The sequence below is a fragment of the Eriocheir sinensis genome, chromosome 54 (genome assembly GCF_024679095.1).
Source record: "Eriocheir sinensis breed Jianghai 21 chromosome 54, ASM2467909v1, whole genome shotgun sequence".
NCBI classification, from domain to species: Eukaryota; Metazoa; Arthropoda; class Malacostraca; order Decapoda; family Varunidae; genus Eriocheir; species Eriocheir sinensis.
Window position 1 is genome coordinate 431,934 of NC_066562.1, and position 27,788 is coordinate 459,721.

The 27,788-nt window shown below is 42.8% G+C and overlaps 1 protein-coding gene and 1 long non-coding RNA gene across 6 annotated transcripts; one reads left to right on the forward strand and one right to left on the reverse strand.

The window, feature by feature from the left end:
* The first annotated feature begins 1,207 nt into the window (after positions 1 to 1,207).
* LOC126983494 (bax inhibitor 1-like) lies at positions 1,208 to 21,073 on the forward strand. 5 transcript variants are annotated; one of them, XM_050836237.1, is made up of 6 exons: positions 1,208 to 1,372; positions 1,748 to 1,949; positions 9,435 to 9,717; positions 11,307 to 11,480; positions 15,234 to 15,404; positions 20,640 to 21,073. In XM_050836237.1, the coding sequence occupies exons 2-6, from the start codon at positions 1,873 to 1,875 to the stop codon at positions 20,673 to 20,675; spliced, it is 741 nt and encodes a 246-aa protein (XP_050692194.1). In that variant the 5' UTR covers positions 1,208 to 1,372; positions 1,748 to 1,872; the 3' UTR covers positions 20,676 to 21,073. The 5 variants fall into 5 exon arrangements, with proteins under 5 accessions (XP_050692194.1, XP_050692197.1, XP_050692196.1 ...); XM_050836240.1 differs by having other exon boundaries at positions 1,347 to 1,476; XM_050836238.1 differs by lacking the exon at positions 1,208 to 1,372 and adding an exon at positions 1,408 to 1,632.
* Positions 20,759 to 27,721, reverse strand: LOC126983496 (uncharacterized). The gene is made up of 2 exons (XR_007735942.1): positions 24,002 to 27,721; positions 20,759 to 23,957 (listed from the first exon to the last, which is right to left on the reverse strand). It is a non-coding gene; the product is annotated as an uncharacterized LOC126983496 (long non-coding RNA).
* Positions 27,722 to 27,788: the final 67 nt, after the last annotated feature.

Here is a 27,788-nt window from a genome sequence, read left to right on the forward strand (position 1 = left end):
AGAGAGAGAGAGAGAGAGAGAGAGAGAGAGAGAGAGAGAGAGAGAGAGAGAGAGAGAGAGAGAGAGAGAGAGAGAGAGAGATTTACATATATTTACATAGAAAATCAGACCACACAGACCCCATGGTCCAGACTAGGACTACATTAATCAGAAGGCTCCAAAACGATGCATTTCAACTCTAGTTAATATTAAGTTGAAGGAAGTGACGGTCGAGCTTGTTTTGAAGGAGTCAATCGTGTTACACTGGACCACTGATGGTGGGAGCTTATTCCATTCACGCACTACAACGTTGATGAAGAAAAATTTAGTGCAGTCTGAATTTACTTGTCTACATCTGAGTTTTACGCCATTGTTCCTCGTACGCAAAGTGTCATCGATCATAAACAATGTTGATCTGTCTACATTCGTGAAACTATTAAGTATTTTAAAACATCGATCAGTTTTCCTCGGAGGCGACGTTTCTCGAGAGAGAGAGAGAGAGAGAGAGAGAGAGAGAGAGAGAGAGAGAGAGAGAGAGAGAGAGAGAGAGAGAGAGAGAGAGAGAGAGAGTAAAAGAAAGTTAAGAGGAAAAAAAGAAAGAATGAAAAAGTAAGAAAGAAAAAAAAATAATAGAAAAAAGAAAAAAAGAAAAGTAGGATAAAAAGAAGAGGAAGGAATTAAAGAAAGGAAGAATAGGAGAGAGAGAGAGAGAGAGAGAGAGAGAGAGAGAGAGAGAGAGAGAGAGAGAGAGAGAGAGAGAGAGAGAGAGAGAGAGAGAGAGAGAGAGATTTACATAGATAATCAGACCACACAGACCCCATGGTCCAGACTAGGTGGTCTGTCCTTAAACCTAAGTGATTTTACATTAATCAGAAGGCTCCTAAACGTTGCATTTCTACTCTAGTTGATATTAAGTTGAAGGCACACACACGTCCATATTCCTTCGTGTCCAATTGTACATGTTTGAATCCTGCGCCAGTTTTGGGACACGTCTTCTAACCCATGACTCAGAAAGCAGTGTTCGGGTGAGCGCATAGTGACTTCAACCTTCCTCTACTTACCACCAATTCTCAGCTAACTCAGACATAGATGCCCCACGGACTTCACATGCTCATCCGCCCTTCTTAATAAACCAATCTCAAAGCGAGTGTGATGCCTTAACTACCCCACACTATAGATGAAATTAGAGGAAATGAATGCGGGGTGAAGGGATCCGGACACAGGCTGATGCAATGAAGGCCTTTTCCTACTACGTCAAACTGAGTCCTGAACGTTCCTGACACTTACCACTCAGTCACAGGACACCATAGACAATTATTACAGCCTTTCTGACGCCAAAACGTTCCCCGGAAGAGAGAAATAAGGCAAAATCTACCTTCTCGCCATATCTCCAGTACGTGAAAGTGATAACCAGAACATTCCCTTCACTTATCTCTCAATTGTGGTACAGTGAAGACATTTATTACAGCCTTTCTGAAGCAAATAACCAACCAGAAAGTGAGAAATAAGAGAGAAATAAGGCAAAATCCACCTTCTCGCCATATCTCCATTACGTGAAACTGATAACCAGAACATTCCCTTCACTTATCTCTCAACCCTGGTACAGTGAAGACATTTATTGCAGCCTTTCTGAAGCAAATAACCAACCAGAAAGTGAGAAATAAGGCAAAATCCACCTTCTCGCCATATCTCCATTACGTGAAACTAATAACTGGAACACTCCCTCACTTATCTCTCAACCCTGGTACAGTGAAGACATTTATTACAGGCTTTCTGACGTGAATAACCAACCCGGAGAAAAGAAAAGGGTAAATCCAGCTTCTCGAACACTTGGCAGCTTCTAGAGGGTCGCCATTTGCGGAGAGACGGAGAAGAGTGAACGTCTGATTTTACATGGTGACTGGCAGCGTATTTAGCGCCATGGAGGGACTCAACTTTCAGAGATTCACACGAGGACTCACCGAGAACCTGTAAGTGTGTGCTGGGGGCTGGAAGTGTGGCAGTTTGTGTGTGTGAGGGTGTTAAGTGTGTGTTAGTGTGTGTGTCAAACATGGCCTAATCTATGACCTCGTAATTTACAGTTTTTGACCCCTAGCCTGTGTTGAGTGAGGTTATTTACACCTATCCACACCCATTGGTATCCTCAGGTAGTCTTCATACTTATACGAGACTTATCAATCATGGCTTTATCAATGACCTCGTTATTTACTGTTCGTGACCCCTAGCCTGTGTTTAGTGAGGTTATTTACACTTAATCCATTGTTATCCTTAGGTAGTCTTCATACTGATTGCTGCTTCATACTTAAGTCTATCAATCATGGCCTTATCTATGCCTTCCTAATTTACAGTTTTTGACCCCTAGCCTGTGTTTAGTGAGGTTATTTACACTTAAATCCATTGTTATCCTCAGGTAGTCTTCATACTGATTGCTACTTCATACTTAAGTCTATCAATCATGGCCTTATCTACGCCTTCCTAATTTACAGTTTCTGACCCCTAGCCTGTGTTGAGTGACGTAATTTACATTTATTTACACCCATTATTATCCTTAGGTAGTCTTCATACTTATACTTCATACTTATACTTATACTTCATACAATCATGGCCTTATCTACGCCCTCCTAATTTACAGTTTTTGACCCCTAGCCTGTGTTGAGTGACGTAATTTACATTTATTTACACCCATTATTATCCTTAGGTAGTCTTCATACTTATACTTCATACTTAGGTCTATCAATCATGGCCTTATCTATGCCTTCCTAATTTACAGTTTTTGACCCCTAGCCTGTGTTTAGTGACGTAATTTACATTTATTTACACCCATTATTATCCTTAGGTAGTCTTCATACTTATACTTCATACTCATACTTATACTTCATACAATCATGGCCTTATCTACGCCCTCCTAATTTACAGTTTTTGACCCCTAGCTTGTGTTTAGTGCGGTTATTTACACTTATTCACACCCATTGTTATCCTCAGGTAGTCGTCATACTTACCTATACTTCATACTTAACCCGGTAGCAGCGGGGGTCATATTTATTAATGGTCCTTCTAAGCGAGAAAAATGAGAAAAAATCATCACTCACACAAACCATTTCATTTGTGATAAGTATATGTATCATCTATTTTTGGGGGTTAAATCATGGCACAAATTTGGCCCATCGCTGCTACACGGTAAAGCCACAAATTTGGCCCATCGCTGCTACACGGTAAAGCCACAAATTTGGCCCATCGCTGCGACACGGTAAAGCCACAAATTTTGCCCGTCGCTGCGACACGGTAAAGCCACAAATTTTGCCCATCGCTGCTACACGGTAAAGCCACAAATTTTGCCTGTCACTGCAACACGGTAAAGCCACAAATTTTGCCCGTCGCTGCGACACGGTAAAGCCACAAATTTTGCCCGTCGCTGCGACATGGTAAAGCCACAAATTTGGCCCGTCGCTGCTACTGGGTTAAGTCTATCAATCATCATTCACATCCATCGGTATCTTCAGGTGCTCCTCATACTTAAGGTTTATCTACACCCGTGGTTCCCAAACTTTCCTGATTGCAACCCCAAATACAGCCTGGCCTGGCCACCCTAAATGCCTGAACATTTAGTATTTACCGCAAATTATTTTTATATTGTGGACGAGTATTATACATGAATGCTACTCGTATGACGTACTGTATTGTATTTGTATGGGTGCTTTATTACAACGCTGCTTGTTTTTAGGAGAATCTTCATGCTCTCCTTGTGAAGTAATTCATCTTCGTTAATGAAAAATCTAAACTCGAGCTAAAAGGTAAAGGTGTCTGCATATACTATAGCTGTGCATGGCTGCAATGCTCATCTCCAATCCGTTGGCCCTTTGAGGCTGTGATGGGTAAGAAGTTAGAACCAGTCACCCGGGACACGAGCAAATGTGAAATCCGGGATTGCCACAGTTTACCTCCCCCAGGTTTCTCCAGGTACCCATTAATCAACCAACCCGAAAGAGAAAATGACAACTGGGTGCACTGCACACCGACTGCCAGGGCCGGGATGTGAACCCTAGAGCCGCAGAGTGGTAGCCAGGCATGTAAACCATGGAGACTGTGATTTCAGTATCAGCCTTTGTAGTATGAAATCATTATGATTATGGGTTTTTTCAAAGATCCTCAAGTGACCCACTGAAACACTTGTGACCCTCATTTGGGTCATAACCATGGGTTTGGGAACTACTGCCCTACACCCTAATCCACACCATAGTCTGCATCATAATGTTATGGGTAAATATAAAGAATCACACCCATCCTAAGGCACTCTTCATCATACTTAACAACAAGGCTTTTCTATACCCTAATTTACCCATATAGAACTACAGAAGTCATGTGAGGAAAATCCAAATTCTGTAGTAAGAAAGTTTTGTTAGCTGTGTGAAATCTAGGAAAAAAGAGATACTAAAATGCTGGAGCAGAACTCCTAGTGAAAAATACTAGTGATGGAAGTGCTGTTACAAAGGCTATACTCTGCCACATCAACTGAAGTGGGGTCATATTCTTAAATATTTTGGCACCCAAGCTCACATATTTGACAAGGCTTTCCTAGGAGTGTTGTGCTTTTCCTGGGGTAGTTTTAAAACCCTGGTGGTAGTATGGCAATTCCTCTGTATTGTGAACCTAAAAAAAACTCACTAGAACCAGATTTATCTTCTTTTCAACCTTTGGAAATGGTTGATGTGAGAGGCAGAAGTGTCTGAGAATACTGATGCCTGAACCCTCAGTCACACCCTAGTCAACCCCCTACACTTGTATGACCAAATATACAATATCACAGCCATCCTGAGGTGCTCTTCATCATACTTAATAAGGCTTATCTGCACCATAGTTTACTCACTGATATCCTGTTATCCTACACTTTAATGGGTAAAAACATTGAATCACACCCATTCTAAGGTGCTCTTCATCCCTTAACACGGTTTTCCTAACCATAAGTTATAGAGAGGAAATAGATTTTGACTTCACCCTTACCAATAGTTAGATAGGAAATAGATTTAGACTCCACCCTTACCAATAGTTAGATAGGAAATAGATTTAGACTCCACCCTTACCAATAGTTAGATAGGAAATGGATTTAGACTCCACCCTTACCAATAGTTAGATAGGAAATAGATTTAGACTCCACCCTTACCATTATTTAGATAGGAAATAGATTTAGACTCCACCCTTACCATTATTTAGATAGGAAATAGATTTAGACTCCACCCTTACCATTATTTAGATAGGAAGAAGATTTAGACTCCACCCTTACCATTATTTAGATAGGAAATAGATTTAGACTCCACCCTTACCATTAGTTAGATAGGAAATAGATTTAGACTCCACCCTTACCATTATTTAGATAGGAAATAGATTTAGACTCCACCCTTACCATTATTTAGATAGAAAGTAGATTTTGACTCCACCCTTACCATTATTTAGATAGGAAGTAGATTTTGACTCCACCCTTACCATTATTTAGATAGGAAGTAGATTTAGACTCCACCTTTACCAACAGTTAGATAGGAAATAGGCAAGGAGGTCACTACTGTCAGTTTTCTGTGTCAGTTGTTGCAGGGGTGTGGTGTTGGAGTCCCCTACTTTTGGCTGGAGTTGAAGTCAGTAAAAATATCTGCAACTACAACTCCTTTTTGATACGTATTGTGTGGTGTGGTTTGGTGTGGCGGGGTTTGATTTGCCTACCACTGTACTGCAGAAGAGGGGAAGGGGGAGGAGAGTGGAGTTGGAGTCACAGTCGCAACCTTAAAATTTCCTGGAGCTGAAGATGAATTTTTTTATATCTAACTCCACACCCCAGAGTTTAGGACGCGTTGAGAGTGGACTGACTGCATGAAAGGAGAAATACATAACGTTAAAAAAAAATTGCCTGACATGATTAGTGTCTGTATTAGTAGTGTAAAGTAAAATCATGATACAATGCCGGAAAATTTGTCAGTCATGATTACGTACTAACTTTGGTCACTTGTGTTCATTAATATGTTATTATAATCAGTTACCCAGTATCATACATCAATCAGTTGTTATTAAGGAACTGATTTTAACACACTAATGAACAGCCTTCCTTTGTCTGTATTTCCTCCTGCCTATGACTTGACCTCTCTTGGCAACTCCTCTACACTTTCTTTTACAGGAGCAGTGATGAGCAGGCTTTTTGTCTTTTTTTCTGCCCTTGTACTGCTTCCTTTGCTATAAAAAAAGAAAGACCAGCTCGTAATCATGACTGTCAAAATTCACGGTGTCACAATGATCAAGTCCTTCATGTGGGTTGTGTTGCGTGTCTTGCCTCCACATTGCCAGTAAACCTTTAATGTGGGCTTTAATTCTTATCACTACCCAAATCCCTCACAGCCTTGTTAAGTCTTACATCAGTGTATATATGGGTTGGGTTCCATTTTTCAAGTAGTATATGAACCTGTTGTGTGGGCAGCTTTTTATTTTCTATCAGTACCTAAATCCCTCACAGCCTTGTTAATCTCTTGTATTTGTTCCTCTCTTTACTTAGTGGATTATTCAGTGTGGGCAGGTTTTCAGTTTTTATTAATACCCGAATCCCTCACAGCGTTGTCAATCTCATATATTTGTTCCTATCTTTACTTAGTGGATTATTCAGTGTGGGCAGGTTTTTAGTTTTTATTAATACCGAAATCCGTCGGCAGGTTTTTAGTTTTTATTAATACCGAAATCCGTCACAGCCTTGTCAATCTCATATATTTGTTCCAATCTTTACTTAGTTATTTAGTGTGGGCAGGATTTTAGATTTTATCAGTGCCCAAATCCCTCACAGCCTTGTCAATCTCATATATTTGTTCCAGTCTTTACTTAGTGGGTTATTCAGCGTGGGCAGGTTTTTAGTTTTTATTACTACCCGAATCCCTCACAGCCTTGTCAATCTCATCCTGGTGTGTGTGCTATTCTTTACTGAGTGGGGTATTCAGTGTGGGCTGGGTCTTATTTTTTATCCTTCTCATCCTTGTCAGTCTTACCCTGCTGTATTTGGGTTGGGCTGCACATCTTGCCTCCATTTTGTCAGTAAATCTAAGTGGGTAGGTTTTTATTTTTCACCAGTAACCCAATCCCTCACAGCTTTGTCAGCCTCGTGTATTTATCCCAGTCTTTACATAGGGGTTTATTCAGGCACTGTGGGTTATATATGTAGCAGAAATAGCTCCATCATTATGTAAAGGCTGCCACAAACTAGTGTCAATGTAACCTAATCATATCTCCATAACCTTACACTTTACCCTTGTGCTATTTTACCAAACAGTTCTTGGCTTAATGAGTTGTGTTGATTTATCATCTTAGTGGAGCAATCAGCCAGTGGTGCATTTAGGTATTCTTTTATCCCCATTTTCCTATGTTTTAAAGTATATGCTGCTTGTTCTGTGTTGAAGCATATGCTATTTCCTGCTTGTTCAGTGTTTTGTAATCACCAGAAGCTCAAGTCAGCTCTGATAAGGACTTGGTGTTGCCATCAGCTATTCCCGATAACAGGTTGATATGCCTCGCCTCATCCACAGTCCGTGTCTTGTTGGGGCTGACAAGATAAAGGACTGTCATGCTTTCCAGGCACAATGATACTTCTGTAGTCCTTTAAGTATTAGAGGATAGAAAAATAGTTTGATTTGTATAGAAAAGTGTAGTAAAATACATAAGTTAATATGACTGCTGCATAGATGAGTATTGAAAGGTAATAGTGATTCAGCAAATATGTCTGTAGTCTGCAAAGTATTACTGTATAGAAATTATTATTACTATATAACCACAGTAAGCTAAACAAAATGATGATGGTGATGAATAAGAAATTGATAAATAAAGATAAATAAATATAGAGAAAGATATTATTGATTAGCAAGGGAGTATAACATGCAGAACATTATGCATGGACAATGTAAAATGAGTTAATGCAACCATGAACAAAGAGGAAATATAACAGGTTACCAAGAGAGCTGAATTATGCCGAAGGAATTATGACGTGAATATTGAGGGTCGCTTTCTTTTAAACATTTCGGCACCCAATCTCACATACTTGGCAAGGCTTTCATAGCAGTTTTGAGCATTTCCCTGAGTAGTTTTATGACCCTGGTGGTAGGGCAACCCTTCTTCTGTACCATGAACCTAAAAAATCACTCATTAGAACCTGACTGATCACCTTTTTGGTTGGAAATAGGTGATGTGAGAGGTGGAAGCATCTGAGAATACCAACCATAACCTTTGATTTTGAACTTCCTTTTGGTTATTTTGATGCCCCTTTGAGAGCTCTCTAACACAGGAGCACAGAATAATCATAACAACACAGCATTTTCTTCCTCTAGGTCAGTATTATCAGATGCTTTCGCCTTTCACATCAACTATTTTCGAAGGCCGAAAAGGAGAGGGGTTCTGTTGAGTGTTCTTTTAGGTTCAGGGCACAGAGGAAGAGACACACTACCACCAGGGTCATAAAACTATCCCTGGAAATGCCCAAACTCCTATGAAAGCCTTGTCAAATATGTGTGCTGCTTGGGTGCCGAAATGTTTAAGAATTCAGCCCTAAAACACCTTCAGCGGGGGAGTATCAACACCTCGCACACCCATCTTTGCCTCTCGGTATCTTCATCTGTCTGGTCATTGGGGTCCGTGTCAGATTGTCGTACGCACACTCTTATATTTACTGATCTCACCCAAAACTTGTCTCCACCCCAATAACTAGATTCTATAATTATTGTTGAAATGGTTAAATATTGCTGTCTTATTGCAGTAGTTGTGGGTCAGAAGGTAAAAAATGGGATGCGGTAAGAGCGATGATCTGGTAACGTTGCTTGGGTTCCTTTTTTTCCCTTGTGTTGGACTGCTTCCCGTGGCCTTAACCCGGTAGCTGCAGGGATCATGTTTCTTAAAGGTCCCTCTAAGCGAGAAAAATGAGAAAAAATCATCACTCACGCAAACCATTTCATAATATATATCAATGCATTTGTGATCAGTTTATGCATCATCTATTTTGGTGGGTTTATATCATGGCAAAAATTTGGTACCGGGTTAAAAGATACTCTAGTTTTCAATCTCTATTTTATTATTTTCCTCTGAAACAAGTTTGAGCATTGCCTTTGTTTTTGTTTCCTGTTATTTTGTCTCCTGCCTATATCCTATGTTTCCTACCTATAATTTCCTTCCTATAACTTACCTTCCCTACCTATAATTTCCTTCCTATAACTTACCTTCCCTACCTATAACTTACCTATCACTTTTCCTACCTAAAACTTACCTATCACTTTTCCTACCTATAACTTACCTTTTCTACCTATAACTTACCTTTCCTTTCCTTTCTATAACCTCTCTTTCCTGCCTATAACCCACCTTTCCCTATTATAACCTACCTTTCTTCACCTCTGTAAAAAATAGATAAATAGAATAGATGAATAATTAAATCCTTATCCGCCCTTCACCCCCAGGGAGCCGCAGGTGAGGCAGCACCTGAAGAATGTGTATGCCACCTTCACCCTGGCCGGCATCGCTGCAGCGGCCGGCTCCTATGCGCACATGTACAGCACGCTGGTTGGGGCAGGGCTGCTCACGGGGCTGATGGCTCTGGGCTCCCTGCTGTGGCTCATGGCGACACCCTACGATGGCAAGAACAGCCCGCACCGCCTCGCCCTGCTCGGCTCCTTTGCCTTCTTCACTGGCTGCAACCTTGGCCCCCTCCTGGACATTGCCATGATTGTCAACCCCACACTGGTAGGTCACCCCCCCCATCCCCCCCACACACACAAGACTATTTCTTAAAGGTGTATAATGAAGGAGTAAATGAACAGGAGAAAGGAGACAAGGATTGGTTGAATGCAGGATGTTTTGAGGCCAAACAAAACAGAAATAGAGCATGCATGGAGAATTAGGAAAGGAAGAGAGAATGAAGCCAACAGAGAAAGATATTAACCTCTTAGAAATGATATACAAGAGTGAGAAGAGAGGAAGAAAAAATTTATGTAAAGAACATGGTGGATAAATGTAAGGAAGAGCCAAAATTGTTCAATAAATACCTTAAGATTAAACTAAAAATGAGTGGGAGTGTAATAAGGATAAAGAATGATGAGCAAGTATATGATGAGAAAAAGATTAATGAAGTGTTAAACAAAAGTTTTCAAAAGGCATTTGACAACGAGTCTGAATTTGAACCCATGATAACAGGAGGAAGAACAGTTAAAAACTTGGAAAATATAGATGTGGAGAGAAATGATTAATTGAACCTCATGAAGTCACTGGATGTCAGGAAGGCAAAGGGACCAGATGATACACTGGGCCAAGTGCTAAAGGAATGTAGTGAAGAACTGATAGGTCCAAGTTACAACAATAATGAATTGCCCTGTTAGGACTGGCGCAGTACCAAGAGAATGGAAGAGGGCCAATGTGATTCCCATTTATAAAAATGGAGACAGAGAAGAACCACTAAATTATAGACTGGTCTCACTACAAATGATGTCTGTAAATTTGATGATAATCTAATTAATACTTTGTTGCCAGAGAAACACACAAATAGAATTGTAGGTGAGGCGTGCAGCCTGGTGAGAAACATAAAAGTTTCTTCTCAATATCTGGATCAGGAAATGAATAAACTAATTGTGCCAGTAACACGTCCAAGGTTGGAATACGCAGCAACAGTATGGCCGCTGAGTACAAAGTTGAATATAAGGAAAGTTGAGATGATTCAGAGGGCAGCAACAAAGCTAATTCCAGGACTAGGAAATTTAAGATACAAAGAGATTGAAGCAGTTGAACGTACCGACACAGGGAGAGAGGAGATCTGATTGCAGTGTATAGGGTGATGAGTGGGATGGAGAAAGTGGACAAAGAAGATACAATGGGATACAATAGACTCAGTAGTCCATGGAAGCAAGATGAAAAAAAAAGCCTGTAGAAGAGACATGAAGAAGAACAGCTTCCCACAAAGAGTAGTGGAGGCCTGGAAAAGGATGTGGTCCACGCAAAGTCAATTCATGAATTCAAGTTGGATTATAGTAGATATAGAGACGGGACAATACAAGCGTAACACTTTCCCTGTATATGACAACTAGGTAAACACACACACACACACACACACACACACACACGCCTCTTGATATACCTAACCTCTCTTTACTACATCTCCAAACCATCTCCAGCATCCTTCTTTCTATATACCCAGCATCTCTTCTCCACACATGTCCAAACCATCTACTAAGCCCTCCCTTGCACTTTTTCCCAGTCTCCAAACACTTCTTCTTTAACTTTGTATTGCATTAATTAGTGTGTTTTATATTTTATTATTTTAACATTCCTTGTCGTTCCAGGTGATGCAGGCACTCCTTGGCACCAGCGTAGTGTTTGGCTGCTTCTCACTGTCGGCCCTGTTTGCCCCGCGTGGCCAGTACCTGTATCTGGGCGGCACTCTCCTGTCAGCACTCTCCACCCTCTTCTGGCTCTCCTTCCTCAACATCTTCTTCGGCTCAAGGCTCATCTACCAGGTGGGTGTTCGGACGAGCGGATAATGACCTCAATCTTCCATTACTTCCCTCTATTCTCTATCTGGCTCAGACATATATGCACCACAGATTCTACATCCTCACCAACCTTCTTCATAAATGAGACTATCTACATATCAAGTGAGGTCTTCGGCTTTAAGCAGAAGACCTCACTTGATTACATTACAGTCTTCACACATACAACAGTCACCAGTAATGTATGTGATGTACGAGGATCATTGTGTTCCCAAGCAGATTTATCTCTTTTGTTTCCCTTCGGTAACTGTGTTCCTTTGCATCTCTATCTCTGTTTCCCTTAGTTACTGTGTTCCTCTGCATCTCCATCCCTTACAGGCAGAGGGGGTCTCCATCTGTCCCAGGGAAGGGGAGAAGGAGAAGGAGGGAGAAGCTCCTTGGGGTGGCTTGGGTGAATGTGAATGGAATGAATGAGGAAGGGAAGGGAAAGGAGATGGTAAGCGAATTCCGGAAAGGAAGTATTGATATGTTAGGTGTGAGACACATTTGAAAGGATGTGGAGTGTGGGAGTGATGGCAGGGAGAGGCTGTGGGAGGGTGTGGAGGGGGAGTAGTATGGGTGGAGGTAGAGGGGGGAAGAGGGAGAGAGGGATGTGCGTTATTGACCTCCCCACGAGTGTGGGCAGGAGTGGATGAGCATGGGTGGTGTGGTCCGAGGATAGTGTGGATGACGGGGAAGATAGGGATAGTAAAGTATGTATGGGTGTGTGTGTATGTGCCAGTAAATAAGGGAATGGCAAGAGTGAGGTGAAGAGATTCCCGGAGGACTTCGGACAGTGTCTGAAAACCTTTGGGAGTGTAAGAAGAATTCTCGTGTTGGGGACATGAATACAAAAGTTGGACACGGAGATTGGTGGTGTGGTTGGGAAATGGAGTGTGGATGGTGTGAGTGACAATGGACAATACCTTGTGGATGTTTGTGCTGAGAGGGGTCTGTTTTTGGCAAACACCTTCCAGCACAAGCTAATTCATAGATATAAAAGGGAAAGGGAGACATTAGGAGTGGAATAGATTATATAGCTGTGGATATGAGGTTGAGACAGAATGTAGCAGATGCAAAAGTTGTGAGAGGAATGTTTAATGGATCTGATCACTTTGCAGTAGTAGCCAAAATTAGGATGAGAGGAAAATGGAAATTCAAAGGGAGTGGGAAGAGGGAAAAGGGTAGGAAGGAACTACCAAGTGAGAAATTGCGTGACAGTGGCCACAAGGAGATGTATAGGAGGAAAGTGGAGGAAATGCTTGGAAGAGCAGGAGTAAATGAGGTGTTTGAAAGAGTCGAGTGGTTGGGGCAACTGAGGAAGTAGTCGGGTATAGGTTGTGTGGAAAAGGAAAGAAAGAGAGCTTGTGGTGGATGGATGAGGTAAAAGAGGCACTTGTGGAGATAAGAAGGAACCACAAGAAAATGTTGTGGAGAAATGTGACAGAGGAGGTGAGAGAGAGTTGGGAGAGAAAATAAAGGGAGTGGTGGTAAAGAGGCTGGTTAGGCAAAGTAAAGAGAGAGTTGAAGAGGATTTTGGTGGGAAAATATCAGCAAAATACTAGAACAAAAAACTTTTCAGGAAAGAAGTTAAAAGAGAGATGGGGAGGATAGAGTGACATTTGTTGCATGAAGAGGAGAAATGGGGTGCTTGTGAGAGGGAATGAGGAGATAAGGGAGGTGTGGAAGCAGCACTTTGAAACTGTAATGAATGAGAGCGTGGGAGGGAGAGCAGAAGTGACTGGTGTAGGAATAAAGATCAATGTAAGGTGGCCAGATCCACAGGGGAGGGTGGAGAGAAGTGAGATAGAGGAGGCAATGAAGAACTTAAAAGTAGGAAAGGCTCCTGGAGCTGATGGCATAACAGCAAAAATGTTGAAATACTGAGGAGGTGAAGTAGTGGAATGTGTGTTATGGATATGTAACCTTGCATGGGAGCAGGGTGAGGTGCCTGAGGATGGGAGAAAGGCTATTGTTGCGCTGCTGTACAAAAGGAAAGGAAGCGGAGGTGATTGTAATAGTTACAGGGGAATGAGTCTACTCAGTGTGGCAGGGAAAGTGTATGAAAGTGTGTGAGAGGATGAAGGATATAACTGAGAAAAGTGGTGGTGATGAACAAGGGAGTTTTAGGAGAGGGAGGGGTTGTGTAGACCAAATATTTGCACTCAAAATGTTAGTTGAAAAATTCATAGAGAGGGATAGGAAGCTGTTTGCTGCTTTCATGGACCTGGAGAAGGCATATGACAGGGTTGACAGGAAGGGGTTGTGGGATGTTCTAAGGATATATTGTGGGAGGGTGTTTGCTGGAGGGAATCCGATCCTTCTATAAGGAAGTGAGTGCCTCTGTACGCATGAAGGGTGAGTTGAGTGAGAGTTTTGGTGTTGGTGTGGGAGTGAGACGGAGGTGTGTGATGTCACCATGGCTTTTTAATGTGTACATGGACGGTTGTATGAGAGAAATGAAAGCCAGAGTGGGGGAGCTTGGTCCAAGGCTGAAAGTGAGAGGTACGGAGGAGTCACTGGTTGTGGGCCTGTTTGCAGATGATACATTGTTGTTGGCAGAGAATGAGGGGACGCTGCAGAGGATAGTGGATGAGTTTGACAGGGTGTGTAAGGGGAGAAAGCTGAGAGTGAATGCTGGAAAGAGTAAGGTTATTGTATTTGAGAGGGCGAGAGAACAGGTCATTGATTTTCCAAAGCCATACAGAGTTAGAGCAGAGGGTACAGCGAAGTGTAGGATAAGGTTAGGGGAGGAGAAAATGTAGGAGGTGACTGAGTTTAAAATAATTAGGGACTTATGTAAGCATGGAAGTATGGAAGGTGAGGTGAGGGAAAGAGCAGTGAAGGGCTGACAGGTGGTGGGTGCAGTGTGAGAATGGAGGTAAAAAGGGGAAGGAGGAATTGTATTATCCTGCCAACTCTGTCGTATGCATCAGAGATGTGGACATGGAATACAGCACAGTAATCAAGAATACGTGCAGTGGAAATGAGTTATATAAGAGGTGGTGTGTCAGGATGGGATGGAGAAAGTAATGAAAGTGTTTATGAGTGGTTGGTATGGGTGTGACAGCGAAAGGAGTGGAGTGTGGAGTGGGTGAAGCGTGGTGCATTGAGATAGTTTGGACACATGATGAGAATGGGGGAGAATGAATTTGTGAAGAGTGTATGAGGGAAGGATTGAAGGAGGGGGTGTCAGGGGAAGACCATCTGTGAAGTGGATCAATAGGGTGAGTGAGTATTGGAGCAAGAGAGTTGGAAGTAGCAGGAGTGAGTGTGCTGAGAGGGAGTGCCAGGACGGGGAGGAAGTAGCAGGAGGGAGTGCCAGGACAGGGAGGAAGTAGCAGGAGGGAGTGCCAGGACAGGGAGGAAGTAGCAGGAGGGAGTGCCAGGACAGGGAGGAAGTAGCAGGAGGGAGTGCCAGGACAGGGAGGAAGTAGCAGGAGGGAGTGCCAGGACAGGGAGCGATGGAGACACTTCTGCTGCGGCCACCCCCTGGAGGGAAGTTCATGTGGAAGAGCAGGATGTTGGAGATATAGATAGATAGTAACTGTGTTCCCAAGCATCTCTATCTCATCTTTGTTTCCCTCAGTTACTGTGTTCCTCTGCATCTCTCTTGTGTCCCAAGTATCTCTATCTAAGTTTCCCATAGGTAGTTACTGTGTTCCTCGGCATCTCTACCTCCTTGTTTCCCTTAGTTTCTGTGTTCCCAAACATATCTATCCCTTTGTTTCCCCCTTGAAGGTTAACCTGTACGTGGGTCTGCTGGTGATGTGCGGGTTCATCGTGTTCGACACCCAGAACATCATGGAGAAGGTGCGTCGTGGGGACAAGGACTACATCATGCACAGCGTTGAGCTCTTCATCGACTTTGTGGCCGTCTTTAAGCGCCTCCTCATCATTCTGACTGAGAAGGTGAGAACCAGAACTCATGCTGCCACCACCACTACCAAAGTTATAGGTGGGAAAGGTAGGGAAGGAAGGAAGGTAAGGAAAGCTAGGTTAGAGGTTGGGAGGGTAGGTTATAGTTGGGGAAGGTTAGCTATAGTAAGGAAAGGTAGGTTAGAGGTGGGAAAGGTAGGTGAGACATGGGAAAGATAGGTAGAGAGGGTAGTAGTGTTTTTATTTGCTGCTGCTTCTCCTGTGCCTGCTGCTTGTGGGAATGGGAGAGGTGTCCTTGCTACTGCTGCTTCTGCTTCTACTTCCCCTGGGAGGACTTAGGACAGTGTCTGAGAACTGTCCTAAGTGATAGAGGAATTCTTGTGTTGGGGACATGAATGCAAAAGTTGGACATGGAGATTGGTGGTGTGGTTGGGAAATGGGGTGTGGATTGTGTGAATGAGAATGGACAATACAGGTAACTCTCGATTTACGCGAGTTTGGTTTACGCGTTTTTGAAATAACGCGGGGTCCAAAATCCAAATAAATGTTTTATTTACACGTTTTTTCACTTATACGCGATATTTTATGGAGTGGCCACCCGATGTCTCACTCAACTGGACTCACACGGTGCCACGGCCACACAGCTGAGCTCAGTTCTTCCCGCGCGCCACTTGAACAACAATACAGTACCCACGCTGCCACGCTACTCAACAATAGGGGTGGGCAGGTACCGGTACTAACAGTACCAGCTTTACGGTACGGAACCGGTACCAGACTGCTTGGTACCGGTACCAATACTAGCCAGTCGCTCATGGTGTCCCTCATTTCTTCCTCACACGAGTGAGGCTGAGACTGAGTGCCTGAGTAGATATCTCGGTGATATGGATATTCTCTCTCTCTCTCTCTCTCTCTCTCTCCACTGAATGAAGTGAATATTTATTTTTCGATAGAAACCTACCTCTTGTTTGATTTACACGACCTCTTCAAGGACACAATACTCGCGTAAATTGAGAGTTATCTGTACCTTGTGGATGTTTGTGCTGAGAGGGGTCTGTTCTTGGCAAACACCTTCCAGCACAAGCTAATTCACAGGTATACATGGGCAAGGGGAGGCATGAGGAGTGTAATAGATTATATAGCTGTGGATATGAGGTTGTGGCAGGATGTAGTAGATGCAAAAGTTGTGAGAGGAATGTTGAATGGATCTGTTCACTTTGCAGTAGTAGCCAAAATTAGGATTTCAATTAGGAATTCAAAGGAAATGAGAAGAGAGAAAAGGGTAGGAAGGAACTACCAAGCGAGAAATTGCTTGACAGTGGCTACAAGGAGATATACAGGAGGAAATTACTTGGAAGAGCAAGAGCAGGACACAGTGCAGGAGTGAATGAGGTGTTTACTAAGGATTTCAGAGGCTGTGCGGCCTCGTTTTTTGGGAATAATATAATACGAAACAACACACGATCGATGCGAGATTTTAGTGTATTTCACACACTGCCTTAATTTTGAAAGTATATCAACCGCCACAAGTAGAGAATAAAGGCACTTGTCCCTATACCAAGAGGGTAAAGTCATCAGTGTCAAGCAAAACGAACAACACAACTAGAGGCTCAGCCCACCTTGTTCCTCTTCCCTCCATCTCCGCCTCCCCTTCTCCTCTCTCTCTCTCATGTAGCTTCAGAACTCTCTCTCTCTCTCTCTCGTCATGCTTCGTAACTATAATGAATGAAAGGCATGCATTAATTGTAGTGGCGTTATATACTTTCTAATACTGATAGGCATCCTTTAAATAAAGTTGAGAGTAAACGTGTTACTTACATAGCCTAATTACCTCCGTAACTATTGGTAGCAGTGGTTTGGTGGTTTATGCAAGTGTTTCGCCGAGGGCTATGTATAGCATGTACCTACTGATAAAAGTAATGGTGCTCTTATCGCCAAATTATAGTGGTGCTATTAATTTTATTGTCAGGGAAGAGCTGAAAGTATGGTAACGGGAAGAATTGCGAAGGTATAAAATGTTTGAGGTAGTACTAAAAGTGAATCACTGAGTGTGGATGAGGGACACTGGGTTATGAGGCTTATATTAAGGAACTTTATACAATATAGTGATGGCAAGGACACTCTTGGTTTACTAAGGATACAAACAAGAATATTCAAGACTTTAATCTTCTTCACAACTTAACACTAAATCCCCATCATCATCACTGTCACAGTCAAGGTTAATAACGAGAGGATCGACACTTTCATGGTCAAAAAACAAACGAGAGAGAAACAAATACAAGCGAGCAATCGTTCTACCATCAATCATGGTAGTCATCATTTACCACCTCACCCTACTCTCACATGTCATTACGTCCACGGCCCAGATGTGTATCACTATGCTCAAAATTAAAGTCCCAGTATCACATCAAGCATGCCTTAATTGAAAAAAAAAATCATTCTCGAGTATGTATGTATCTTCCAGAGAGAGAGAGAGAGAGAGATTGAGGGAGAAGGGAGGAGGCGGAGATGGAGGAAGAGGAACAAGGTATGGAGCCTCTGGTAGTTGTGTTCGTATCTTTGCCTGACACTGATGACTTTACCCTCTTGGTATAGGGACAAGTGCCTTTATTCTCTACTTGTGGCGGTTGGCGATACCCTTCAAAATTAAGGCAGTGTGTGAAATACACTGAAAAAAAAATCTACCGACGAGATTGTTCGTTACGATATTATTCCCAAAAAACGAGGCCGCACAGCCTCTGAAATCCTTAGTAGAGTCCAGTGGGTAGGGGAGCTGAGGAAGTAATTGGATATAGGTCGTGTAGGAAAGGAAAGAAAGAGTGTGTGTGTTGGAGGGATGGGATAAAAGAGGCAGTTGAGGAGAAAAGAAGGAACTACAAGAAAATGGTATGCTGAGATGGCTTGAACACACGATGAGAATGAATTTATGGAGTGTGTGTGAGGGAGGGGATGAGGGGAAGACCACCTGTGAAGTGGATCAATAGGGTGAGTATTGGAGCGAGAGAGCTGGAAGTAGCAGGATTGAGTGTGCTGAGAGGGAGTGCTAGAACAGGGAAGTTTCCGTGAGGGAGCAGAGCATTGGGGATATAGATAGATAGATAGATAGATAATAATACAGATTTTATGAGTGGGAGAGAGTGTGCCAAGGGGGTGTTAAAGAGGAAAGACAAACAGGAGGAAGTGGCATGGGAACAAGAGAGCCACAAGGGGAAGGAGGCAAAGTGATGAAGAAAAATGGTTCCAGAAATAGAGAGGTGTGAGGGTGTGTGTCTGGGGTTTAATTTCAAAAGGGAACTTGGTTTCATTTGAAGGAGCATGAGCAATATACCGTAAATTGCGGCATACAAGTCAGCCTCGCTCAGAATTATGGGTTAGGCCTATACCTGCCACATAAGTCAGCCCCCAAAATATGGTTGCGGCGTCATCTGGCAATCAAGAAATACTCCAGAGCGAGCAAGAATTTCCCCAAATCTTGCGTCAGATTTTCAAGACGTCTTCCCAGTTCTTGGCAAGAATCAGTGGCTTAGCGCGCAAGCGGCATCAGGGTTGGTTTAACCACTTTTTTTGCTGACGTCACAGGTAAACACATTGCACCGCACCTCCTTAGGCCTAGGTGATGACCATTTCCTAAGCTTCTTATGGGTGACCCTGCCAGGTGGGGGTGGATATAGAGTTCACAGTTGTTACTGCTGCACCACAGACCATTAAGCATCACTGTAGGATAAGCAAGAACTTCCCGCTATGAAAACATCACCATCATGAGAAACAAGAAAGTGAAACGATGCCATTGTCAATGTTTTGTTGAGAAAAAGGATGTTTTAAGAAATTCCGTCTCATCTGAGTAGTTAGGGAAATGCTCCTAATGAACTATAGATCTCGTAACTGTGGCTAAATTAATGTTTTGTCCTTGATGAATGACAAAATGAGGAACATAGTGTGGTTCATCCAGTCATATGCACAAGAAAGAGTGCTCTGGTGGTCACAGAAGGGAGGTGCTGGACAGTCTTACAACTTTGGGGTTGTTCTTGAATGCAAGATGTTGCCTTAGGCTATTATCGGTAGGCTTCATGCTCTTGGCGGCATCCATTCAATTCCCACACGTTATCCCGAAACCTCGAGTGAGACACGCATGAAAACGAACATGATTCACGCCCACTTTTTGAGGACCCTGGATTTTTTAAAATTCATTCTCAGGCCTAATTTCAACCCTTTTCTCCAAGCCACTCATTAGCAGCCTGCTTATAAATTTTGGATAAATCTAGCTGCAAATACTTTCAAACCATTATTGATTCCCACTGTTGCTGCAACATGGTGGCTCGGGCAGGATTAATCATAAGACTTGTCTTGTTTTACTCGCTTGCTTTAATATGCAGTAAACCTGAGCAAGGTAAAAGAATGGATCTTATCAGCACGTATCAAACAACACAGTACAACAATTACAGCCACATCAAATACACCAAATGTCACCTTATCCTATTACACATCAAACTTACATAATACTCACAATTATTTAGGGGTCTAATAATAGCCTCATAATTCCTTTCCACCTGCCGTAAGAGTTAAGAGAAATCTTGCCCTCCTAATCCGCTGCAGGCGGGTAACTGGCTCCTCTCCCTTCCCAGCAACCACCACAAGGGGAAGGTGTCTGTGCGCTCAGCCTGGCGTCCTTTTCCTGTCCCTTGGCCTGAGGCGAGACCCCTCCATAGCTAGGATGGTTGACCCTTAGGTCAGGGCCTCCCAGGAGCCTCATTTTATCTGTGGTCAGGAGTCCTTATTATAAACCACTGGCTCGGAGCGCATCGTGTCTCCCCTCCACTCATCTTCACTACTTTTCTATTACTATTAATATATCACATTGCCTTATGTTATCATCACATTTCCCATCCTTCATAGGAGTGACGTAGGCACGGCAACATTTCACATCCTCACATTATCCATTGCCATAGGCGCGACAACACCCGCTTTGTTCCTGCTTTGTTGTCAATTGATTTGTGTTCCAGCAGCTTCTTGTTCCATTCAAGGGAAACAAGACCGGGCCATGCCTTACCTCTGCCCTGCATATTCAGTGTTTGGGGGTCAGATTTTTTAGGCCCTTGTTTGCTAGGTATTTCACACAATAATAAAAAATACTTATGGGCTGGTCCAATCTTTGTCAAAATCCAGGCTGTTTGCTTAAGTTTGAGACTAGTTAGTACATAAAGCTGTCTAAGCCCTGTTCCTCCAGCCCTTACAGCCTGGTGAGCACCTTTAACCATCTGCCTTTCCTTGCAGGAGGCCCAGAGCCAGAAGAAGCGGAGGAGGGACTAATGGAGCAGCCCCACCCAGCTAGTCGTGGAGGACTCTAGCGTTAAGCATTGTGGCCGGCAAGGGACAATTTAGGCACCAGTTTGTTTTCTCTTCCGCTCTGCAGTTTGAGATGGAATATTATTGTTACCATCACCTATATTATAATTATTATCACTATTATTGATGCTATGGTTAGTGTCGTAGCCAACACGTCACCTTTTTGTTTTCTTTTGCTGTTGGTCTCCTTCGGTTCCTTTTATTGTGTGTGTATATGTATGGAATCTTATTTTGTTGGTTTCTCAAAAAGGTATATTTGTATAAAACCTTATAATATATATGCAAAATACAAAGGCATGATTACTCTTGTATTGCTGGAGAATGGAAAAGACACTAATGCAAAAATAAAAAGTTATTTTTTACTTTTTTCTTTTGATTGGCTTTGTTCTTTGCAAAGAGCATCTTTTTCTGGTATCAGTTTTGACGGATGAAGACTGCGATGGCTTGTTAAGTCCTGGGAGGGGCAGTGAAGGTGAAGGGTGGCAGCCAACACTTGGACCTTGTTGTGCTGCAAGATGAGGGAATTAAGAATATTGGAGAGAGTAGTCAAGGAGCATGATTAAGAGTTGAATTTCTTACTACGTTCGCCACATACACCAAGAGTATGGATGCTGTTAGCCTACATATATAGTTGTATTGCAGCCATTTTTGTCACAAAGAACAAAGTCTTATATTTTCCTGGTGATGGACACATTTATGGTGGCTTATAAGAATACATTATTGTGGCGCAGGGTGAGGAGGAAGGTGCTGTGGCAGGTCTAGAACACTGGTGACATTAGTCTCCCACCCTGAGGTGATGCATCCTTCCAGGGCTTTAAACATCATCTTTGTGCTGCACCAGAGGAAGTTGAGAAAAGATATTCTACGAATGGCCGAGTAAAATATTAAATTGTTTAGATAATAGTTGGACTTACAACCATTTTTTGTGACAACCATTTTTTGTGCCCCCCACACTAATGTTAACAGTAAGCACTCAGAGGTGAATGCACCTAGAGTACTTTTTTGTACAAGACAAGGGAAAAAGGTAATGACTACTGAACTAACACTAAAAAACTTATGTTGCATTAATGTTGAAAAAATTCACTCATTGGTTTCATTTTCTGAGTGTATAATTTGGTACTTGAGAGAAAAGAAATTCCTTGTTGCAAACTGCTTTGAGCTGTAAACTTAAAGATACACCTGGCTCCCAGGCCGGCTGTGTGTTGTTAGGGCAGTGTGCAGGCTTGGTTTGCCTTGGAAGGCTTATCAGTGGCAGGAAATTAACTAAAATTTGTCTGTAGGTACAGTGTACTTTTTAACTATCTGCATACAAAATATTGAAGATACTTCTAAGTACTGCAGTTTTCACAGAGAGCATCACGTCGTACATATGCTTGCACTATCTAATGAACCGGCAACAACACTGTTTTTCAATGTCTTCGTTAGTTGTGCTTTAGTTCATTCATTGAGTCCATCTCTTTCTCCCGAGTGTTTAAATGGTAGACTTGTCGGCAGCCTGCACTTGTGTTGAGCAGGACTCAGGCTAGGACGTCCACAGCCCGGGGGCCACCTGTCCGGGCAACAACACATCAGCGGTTGCTCAGTCAGCATTTGTATGATCACACTACAAGCTCAAGGTGAAGGGAATTTGTTTGTTGGAATTACTGCTCAAACCAACACAAAAATCAAGCAGCCTAGAACAAGACCGGGCGGGGTGTGTTGGCCAGTCCCTGCGCACCACTCCAATCAGTACTCGTCACAGCTGGGCCAAAACTGCCCAGGAAAAGATGAACAACTGTCAAAGTAAAAACTGATTAAATTATTTTGATGGTACAGACACCTTGTTTTTCACCAGTTAAAATTGAGTGAGTAAATTATGTTTGAATGACTCCTTTTGGAAGAATATAATGTAAGAATAACCATTTGGTCTATTATTTTACATGTTAAGCTTATAACAGCACAAGCCAAGCCCTTGAATCACCTTGTATTCTGATGAAAAAATTGTTTGTTGCGCAAAGTTGGGTGCCTTGTCAGGAGCATGTCCCACATACTTGATTATCCTTTTGCCACCTGACATGGGCACTGTTTTGAATGCTTCACGAACTAATGAACGTACTTAATCTTGAGCCCAGGCCCTGCAAGAACCAGGCACACTGCACCATCACTCATCATCACTTCAAACATACATGCAAAAAACACTGAACGACAATGATAATGATATAACGTAACCCTCAGGAATTTCTTCAAGGTGCCTTCTCACTGAAAGAATGAAGAAGTAAAGAGACTCAGCAATACACTAGGTTCTTAAGCCACCTTCTCTTCCCTCTTGTGTCGTTATAATAAGTCCAGACTTGAGAGACCTTTAGCCACCCGTGACATCAGTGTGAACAGCCTTAGGACAGATAGACATAGATGCATAGATAGCAGCAGTACCAATCAACACCTGCAGATATAATGAACTATAGGTTACAGCAGCTTACTGTTGATAGTTTTGTAGGGAATTTATTGCTTTGTCAGAATAAAGATTTCTAAAAGGTACATATTTTGACAGTGGTTCAGTGTTTTTTCATACGAGTACTAATTGGAATGGTGCCTATAAATTATCTATCACATTATTATCATTGTTATTATTATTCACTGGTTTATTGCAAGTAGGGGAGGAATTATTTACACATTTCATATTCCATCGTTACCATTGTAGTTACTTTCCTTTAGCGTGTGTCCATTGTCACTGCCAAAACAATGCGTCTGTACTTTACCGAGGATGCAGAGAACTTTGCCTGATGCTTTAAACGTGGTGTTAGTATTCGTTGAGTTCTGTAGCTAGTTATTTTTTCTATTCCATTTCTGGGACGGAGTTAGAAGTGCTGGATTACCAGAGTTGTTGTAAGAAGTGACACAAAAAGCAACAAAACCACCTAACCGCCCCTTGAAAAACAGGTCACAGGAGACAAATCAGCCACATTATTGACAGTGAAGACTGATACGACGTTTGAAAAATCAGGCACTTGTATGTTTTGGTATCGGCTGCTGTATGTACATTTGTCCCTGTAGACTTTCGTGTTTAGTAAGCTGAGTTGATCTACAGACTGGCTGCTCTTGTGTGCAGGGGTGGGTTGAGGGGATAAGGGCCCACATTCTCAAGCATTTCCGGGCATACACACCCACATTTAGTAAGGCTTTCATAGAGGTTGTGTTTTTTTTTATGGGTAGTTTTATGAGCCTAGTGATGGTTTGACAAGGCTTCTGCATCATGAACGTCAGAGCCTAGTGATGGTTTGACAAGGCTTCTGCATCATCAATGTCAAAACTCACAAAAACCCAATTCATCTCATTTGTGGCCTTGGGGAATAGGAGTTGTGAGAGCCGAAAGTGTGTGAGAATATGGCCAAGGTTCTTTTGTCAGTCATGTATGCACCAGTCCAGGCACCTCATATGTTTGTGTAGATGTTGACCCTCCCAAGGCTGTGTTCATTGGGTTCAGTGAGGTTAAGGGACAAGGTGTGGGGCAGAGACTTTAGTAGGTGAACAGTGTGTACTGGCTGGCGAATGTACCGCCCTGCTATTCATATAACCTGGTCAGTGTAATCAAACTTATCCTTTTAGTTTATGGCATACGTATACGGTTCTTGTGGGTTCGTTTCCTATTTATCCGACTGTCGTTTTATTCTTTAGTGTTTTGGGGGGTCAGTTTATGTACACGGTGAGGAGTGGATGGCACCTACATGATAAACTGTGTCTTGTCTTGCACTTGATAAAGGAATCAAGAGGCAGGAAGGTGAGGGGAAAAATGCTGCAAGGGTGAAGGAAGATGAAAGTAATACGGCACACAATTTTTACCTGAGAAGTGTTGTGATGCTGATGTGAGGCAGCTTGTTATACTCTCACATCATGCAAATTAGTTCAGTCTTTTCCCAGCAAGCAAGACATGCCCCTTTCCACCCAGGCTGTTTGTCATTAGTAGATCTTGGGAAAGGTGAAACTTTATTGATGTAATCTGCAAAAGTTAGCATGCTGGAAAAGTTAAATCTTACTGGTGGTTGCTAGGAAGAACTCTGAATGCTGGGAAAGGCTTACTTATTTGGTGGATGCTGGGAAAAGCTAAGTCTTCTTGGAATCTGGGAAAGGCTAAATCTTGGTGGATCCTGGGAAAGGCTTACTTATTTGGTGGATGCTGGGAAAGGCTTACTTATTTGGTGGATGCTGGGAAAGGCTTACTTATTTGGTGGATGCTGGGAAAGGCTAAATCTTCTTGGTGGATGCTGGGGAGTCAAATCTCTGGTTGGATGCTGGGAAAGGTTGATTCATTTGGTGGATGCTGGAAAGGCTAAATCTTAATGGGATGCTGTCAGGTTTCCTAGCTACATAAATTATCATGAACCGAGTCTAGCAGAGATATGGTGTCCCTCTCACTATGTATATTGTGTTCATGGTGACAGCTGAACCAGATTTGTGCTTCTCACCCGTGATGTCCTCGACTTATTCTGTGACCCAAAGATGGAGTCAGATTTTTACACAGACCACATTTTTACACCACATAGCGTGAAGTGCATAGACCTACCATGTGACCGTGAATTGTGTGTGTGTGTGTGTGTGTGTGTGTGTGTCAGTAAAAATTAGAGAAAGCAAAGGAGGAGAGGGTAGAGAACAGTGTGTATGTGTGTGCGTGTGTGTGTAATGAGTGGATTGTGTCATGAGTTAGCGTTATATCTATTGGCCACTCATGTTACTTTAAGCCGTGTATAAATTGCTTCATTATAATGTTTACAAGTATATGTATTTTTATTCTTCCGCCAAAATTCACCACCAGAAGCATCCAGTACTCTCTCTCTCTCTCTCTCTCTCTCTCTCTCTCTCTCTCTCTCTCTCTCTAAATCCACTAAAAATTCCTACAGGTTTGTTCTTGTCCGTTGTGGGCAGACACAGCACCAGTGAGCCACAAGGCACAATAATTCCAGGGCTTCCACTTTTGGGTAAATTACGTACGCCTTAAAGTTGGGTAATTGGACAATTATTAGGGAAACTTTTTGGTATTTTAGGGTAATGACACCAAGTTCCTCTTGCCCCAATCGGAAATAATAGTAAGGTCTGATGACACGCTTCAAAGATAGCCAAACACTCCCTCACCCTAACTACCCCCAAATAACGGCACTACTCACTTGGTCTGGATGTAGAACCGGCGCGGGGCATTATGAAGATTAATTCCCTATATAACGGATCCGCTACATATGTAGGAACTTCGGGGATACGTTAATCGACCGAAATTCACACGGGAAATCGATACAATGTACTTAGCCCTGATGGCGGTTGTGGAGCGGGTGAAGCGTAGCGGAGGAGGAGTTCGTCTGATTAAGTTCCCGGTGGTTACTTGTAGGCCAAATATGGATAAAATAATAACCATAAAGGTTGTGGGAAGGTGAGACGGTATTAACTCGGTGAGCAGGTGGCGACGGGTTGGTGTCTTATATCCTAGTGGTAGGCTTTGTGCTTCAAGTATAGGTAGAAGCTTCGAAGCTTCGACACGTCAGTTATATGCCACGTCAGCCAATGTACCAGCTTCGAATCACCGGCATAAAAGTTTCCCTATGATTTACCTTCATAATTAGAATTATATTATTATTACCCGATGTGCAAATTACCCGTAATAAGGCATAATTTCTCCTTATATATTATTTAACGGGATGTAGTTTTATACAAAAATTTCCGACATACTGGGAGCGGATTGATTGATTGATAATCGGGGAGTTCATTTCTCAGCGCCGCAACTGCAGGGTCACATGGCGCCGAATATAAAACAAAATAAACAATTATAAAACTATAAAAAAACGATAAATAATTAAAAACATGATAAGAGAATTCAATAAAAGGTCAGTAAAACCTACAGGAGGTTGAGGACGCCAGCCTCCTGTAGGAACCCATAGGCGTCATGCCCCGGGGAGAGAGTCAAATCTCCCAGCACTTATTACCAAAGTCAACAGTCCACCTCTTAAGATCACTATTCATTGTCTCAGTCATAGAGTAAGATAGGGAGCACCAGCGACTTGAAAGATCCGGATCTTTCTTCTTCTGCACAGGTATCGACAAAGCCATTGACTCGTACTCATGCTAAGTAAGTCCATAAAACCGTGGGTTTGGGGGCTCCCGTGGTCCCGTGGTAGAGTCTGCGCCTTGCGTTCCGGCGGGTTGCTAGAGCGTATAGGTTCGAGACCTGCCCGGTGCCATGGGAGTGGAAAGGTGGGCTCTTTCCGACACCCTCAGCCCCGTTGTTGGGCCGCCTCCTTGAACGAATTGGGCATCTCTGGGTGGTTGCGCGGCATGCACCGCCTTCCTCCCTTGGGGTATATCCCCAACGAAATACCAAAAAAAAAAAAAAAAAAAAAGTGGGTCAAGCCAGCCCGGCGTAAGATTTCTTGTCGAGATCCGCAGTTGTATAACACTACGCCACCAAGGTATAGTAAGGTGGAGCTGTGGTTAGCGTGCCTGGCTACGACTTTTTGGCCCCGGGTTCAAATCCCGGTCTGGGCAGACGATGTGCAGCTCACCCAGCTGTTCATCTCCCTTTTCGGGTTGGTCGATAAAATGAGAACCTAGGAAAACCTGGGAAGGGTAAACTGTGACAATACCGGATTTCATATTGGCTGGTGTCCCGAGGTAATGAGCTCCTACTCACTACATGTTCAAAGGGCCAACGGCGCAGGTATAGCGTATGCACCCAACTTTGCCTTTTCCTTCTAATATATGTAAGGAAAGATATCATTGTCCTCGCCGCACGTATTACGGTTACCATATTGTATTGCTTCATCTACTATGCCTTCATCTACTTGTACTTTAATCTTTGCCCAAGAGAGCTGGTCACATGAGCTTCGCCTTCTCGTGCAGTACCTAGACCCATCACCAGTACTTCCAACGTCTCCGCAAGGATTACTGTATCAATGGTAAAGAAATGGACAGTTACCCTGATGTTACCAACATGTGCTCTGCAATGACTCTTACCCACAATTCCTTTAATACCCGGTCAATGCGGTTGTTGAAAAGCGATTGGGCAAGGACGCAACCCTGTCTCACTCCTGCGTTTAAGTGAAAGAAGCTGGGAACTCA

Excerpts from the sequence above, each read along its gene's own strand:
- LOC126983494 (XM_050836237.1), top strand. The coding sequence starts at position 1,873 with ATGGTGACTGGCAGCGTATTTAGCGCCATGGAGGGACTCAACTTTCAG. Across the intron at positions 1,950-9,434 it reads CGAGGACTCACCGAGAACCT|GGAGCCGCAGGTGAGGCAGC; the intron begins GTAAGTGTGTGC and ends CTTCACCCCCAG. Across the intron at positions 15,405-20,639 it reads TCATCATTCTGACTGAGAAG|GAGGCCCAGAGCCAGAAGAA; the intron begins GTGAGAACCAGA and ends CTTTCCTTGCAG.